At 37.3% G+C, this 3906-nt stretch overlaps 1 protein-coding gene across 1 annotated transcript; it reads right to left on the reverse strand.

Annotated features, from left to right (window-relative positions):
- Positions 1–2791: 2791 nt before the first annotated feature.
- Positions 2792–3223, reverse strand: LOC113274455 (cytochrome P450 71B2-like). Its single transcript, XM_026523838.1, has one exon. It carries the CDS (start codon positions 3221–3223, stop codon positions 2792–2794), a length of 432 nt encoding a protein of 143 aa, XP_026379623.1.
- Between the last annotated feature and the right edge of the window lie 683 nt (positions 3224–3906).

Genomic DNA, 3906 nt, shown 5'->3' on the forward strand with positions numbered 1-3906 from the left:
CTTGTACAAACAAGATATCCGATCTTCAAAAAAGGAATGATCAACTTAGTTGGTGCGTAATCCTTTACTCCTTTTTTCAACCTGTTTATTCATGTCTTTTGCTCCTATTATAATTATCTATTCCTGCAGAGATTTACAGCCTTACTGATGAGGCGACTTATTTATTTCGCTCTCTCCCTCCTCCTGTTGATGGTGATATTCTTCTAGAGTATATTAATGCTTCTCTAAATAGCTTTGATGATAACAAGTTGAATACCCTTTCCTTGGAGGAGCGTAAGGCGAAGTACCAATATCTTAATGTTCACCATAGGAGTGCCTTATCGAACAGTAACGATTTTAGACGTCGCTTTTTAGAAATTAAAGAGATAAATAAAGCTTTGGAAGATAGGATTAACACTCTTATTTCTGAGAAGGATCAAATTGCCCTTAACGGTGCGAAAACTTTAGAGAAATTCCAAGAGACTGTTCATCAAGTTCAAGTGGAACAAGATCGAGCTTTAAGGGAGAGGGACGCACTTGTTGACGAGGAAACATGATTCGTTCTCGACTTCTCATACAAAGCGGTGTCGAATTTTATTGGGCTGCTAGAGTCTTAGATAATGCTATGAATGACTTAGTTGTGAATGTTAGCCTTGAGTCAGATCATTCCTCTTTGATTAGATATATTATTTCCAATAAATAAGGTCGTTCATTATGCCTTTCCATTTATTATTTCTTGTTCAATTTTTTGTAAGTGATATTAACCTTCTTACTTTTCCTTTTCAGTGGTTGAGAAAGAACTTCGCAGTTAAATTCAGAAGTTGGAATCAAAGATTTCCACTGATAAAGGTCTGGAGGCGAAGCTTATCGCACGTGATTCTAAATACCGCAGGCTAAAGAAATAATTTTCTACCATCGTCTCAAATAATAGCAAGGATGCTATTCGCGTTCGTGATGCAATAATTAAAAAGATCTGTGCTGAGAATGGAATTCCTCTTTCAAAGTATAAGTTCACTGATATTCCTCCTAATGAAGAAACTTCTGATATCTCTGATAGTGAAAGAGAAGATGAAGAATATGAGGAAATTGATGAAGAAGATAATGAATCTGAAGCTGATGGTTCTAAGACTGATGAGATTAACGAAGATAGAACAAGCAGGAATTAATTTATTTCCTCTTGAAGATCTTTTTTATCTTGTCGCACTTGTAAAGATTTTATCAATTCCTCGTTCATCAAATATTAACTTCTGAAAACTGCTTCTTCAATGTAATCTTTTTGGATATTTGGTACTCCTTTATTGTATATTCTCCTTGTTATATACATGTATAAAAAACTTCATTTTCCAGCAAATGAGATTAGCTTGGGATAACATCCTTTTAAATGTGCATGGTGACGCCCATTTATAAAGAAAAATAACTTATGTGTAAATATATCATATGGGGGCGAATAACACCCTGCATTCCCATATTTTCCTCTGGTATTCGACGGCAGATGATTGAATGAAGCTAATATGAAAGATTATTATAAATGTACATATTCTTCTTGTGTCATAGTACGTCTTGTTATTATATATCAGGTTATATATCTTACGCACGTTAATATCATTTCTTCATCACTGTACCTTTTCGTCCTCTTACAAATTTACCTTTACTTTTTGCCTCAGCTATGTTCTTCGTGTTACCATGCGAAATTCTCTTGTGAGAAATTTTCTTTGTCTTATAACCGTGCGACTATATTCCCAAGTTATATTCATCCTGCAAAAAAATAATTATTAGCTTCTATATTATTTTTCTCATGAGGTCTTATTTAGCCTTCCTAGTTAAAGGTCTTATTTTGCCTAGTATATGATATTGTTTCTGCGCGACGAAATCGTAGGACGCCCTTATGCTTTCGTGCAGTGACCCATTGATCTCTCCTTCTCATCTTCTTGCATTATTGCCTCTTCAGGGTTTATTATTGCGCAAATCAGTTGTTTTCGCGACCTCTTATCCCTCCACCGATATGGCTTATGGTTACAAGACCGCACCCTAAGTGGGGTTTTTTCGGACCGAGTGCATCATAGTCAAGACTTGTCAAGAGCGTCCAGGTACGCTCCAGACACCCCAGGCACCCCTGACTCAACCGTGTACCTCGGCGCCTTGATCGATTTTCTGCATTCCTTATGAGAGACCATGTCACCTTAATCTTTCGATTTAGGCGCCTCAGCTGGATGGGTTTTTATTTCAACCCAACACGCAAGCACATTACAGAGATACAGCAACAGCAGTACTCCATATTTCGGCAAAGCTAATATTAATATTATCTCTCGGCCTTGAAAATTTGTACGATTCCTTTAGAGTTACATCCCCACTCTTACCATTATACCAAACTAAATCACCCCAACTTCTATATGCTTTGGGTCCTTCGTTGTTACTGAAATTGAATTGATACTCGAATGCATCAAATGAAAATTGGAGTAACCAGATCCTAATGAAGCAATAAAATCACACACACAAGGAAAAACACATAAGTTTTTATTTTTATTTATGAAGTATCTCTTTTATAAGACGGAGTCTTGCTACCTACAAAGCTTAGGTAGCTAAGATACAAAGAAAAAATTAACAGCTAAGATGCAAAAAAAAATTAACCATATTCAAATGAGATGTAAACCTCAGACCTCTTAGCACAACCAGCAGTGCTGGACCTACTGATCTTCGGTTAAACACTTGCATGTAGCACACATTCACCCCATATACCAACTAGCACACAGTATTATTTGCTAGTTACATATACGAACTAGCACACACTTTTAGTTTCTCTTAATAAGACTTCCTAACCATAAATATGCTTGATGGGTTGGAGTTGAAGAGGATATTTACTCCCTGGTGATTCCTTCATGTTTAGGTCTGCCAACTTGGATCCTTTAGGCAAACCCCAATCAAAAGTGTACAATACATTTGCGAGGATGAGCTCCGTTAACACAATTCCCATATTAATTGCAGGGCAAACCCTTCGACCACCCCTGAAAGGTAAGTAGTCAAAATTCTGGGTACCGACAAAATCGATGGAGCTATCCTTGAACCTCTCTGGAGAGAATTCTAATGGATTTTTCCAATATTTTGGATTTCTTCCAATCGCCCATGCATTTATTAGAACCTTTGTTTCGGGGTATATGTCGGATCCATCAATTTTCCTGTCTCTGTTGCTTTCTCGTGTAATAAATGGACCTCCTGGATGCAACCTTAGAGTTTCTTTAACTACCATTTTCAAGTAACGGAAATTATCAAGGTCTGATTCTTCTACCTTCCCTTTTGATCCCACATAGTGTCTGATCTCTTCTTAAACTTTCTTAATTTCTTTCGGATTTTTAATCAGTTCTAGCATTGTAGGGGTTAAATATCGCACCCATATGTATCTTGCGAAGGGGTACCAGTATAATGGAGCGAGCCGAGTTCGCAGGTAGCACATCCTAGATGACAGAACCAATGACGTCATGAATTCACGAGTAAAGCGTGAGGCCAGTGCGAAGTTCCAGAGCACGTACGAGAAGATCTCATACATGGGTGCGAACACATCGCACGTCAGATCCGAAAATAGGGGATTTATTAGCTGCCCTCTACTATGTAAAACTGTTATATATAGGACCAACCACCCTTGTGTTGAGGGGGGAGATCCTTTTGAGAGTTGAGGTAGAACTATAGGAGATAGAAAATTATTTACTCCTCAAGTTAGGGTTTATCTTCTTCTTTCTTGTATTGATTTCTAAACTTGATAAGATTCATATCTGTGTTCTTCATGATGATTTCCTAGTTTGTTAGATAGATTACCTAAGGGGTGTAGTAGTAAGATTTATCACTACTACAAGGATTGCCCATGAGACTGTTACAACTGACGTGTCTACTCCACCGAGAAATATATTCTGATAGTTTTTATACAGAAAAGTTATA

This window comes from Papaver somniferum, chromosome 4, assembly GCF_003573695.1.
Source record: "Papaver somniferum cultivar HN1 chromosome 4, ASM357369v1, whole genome shotgun sequence".
Classification (NCBI taxonomy): domain Eukaryota; kingdom Viridiplantae; phylum Streptophyta; class Magnoliopsida; order Ranunculales; family Papaveraceae; genus Papaver; species Papaver somniferum.

What these genes read in the sequence shown, in the direction of transcription:
- LOC113274455 (XM_026523838.1), bottom strand. Translation starts at nt 3,223, where the DNA reads ATGGTAGTTAAAGAAACTCTAAGGTTGCATCCAGGAGGTCCATTTATT.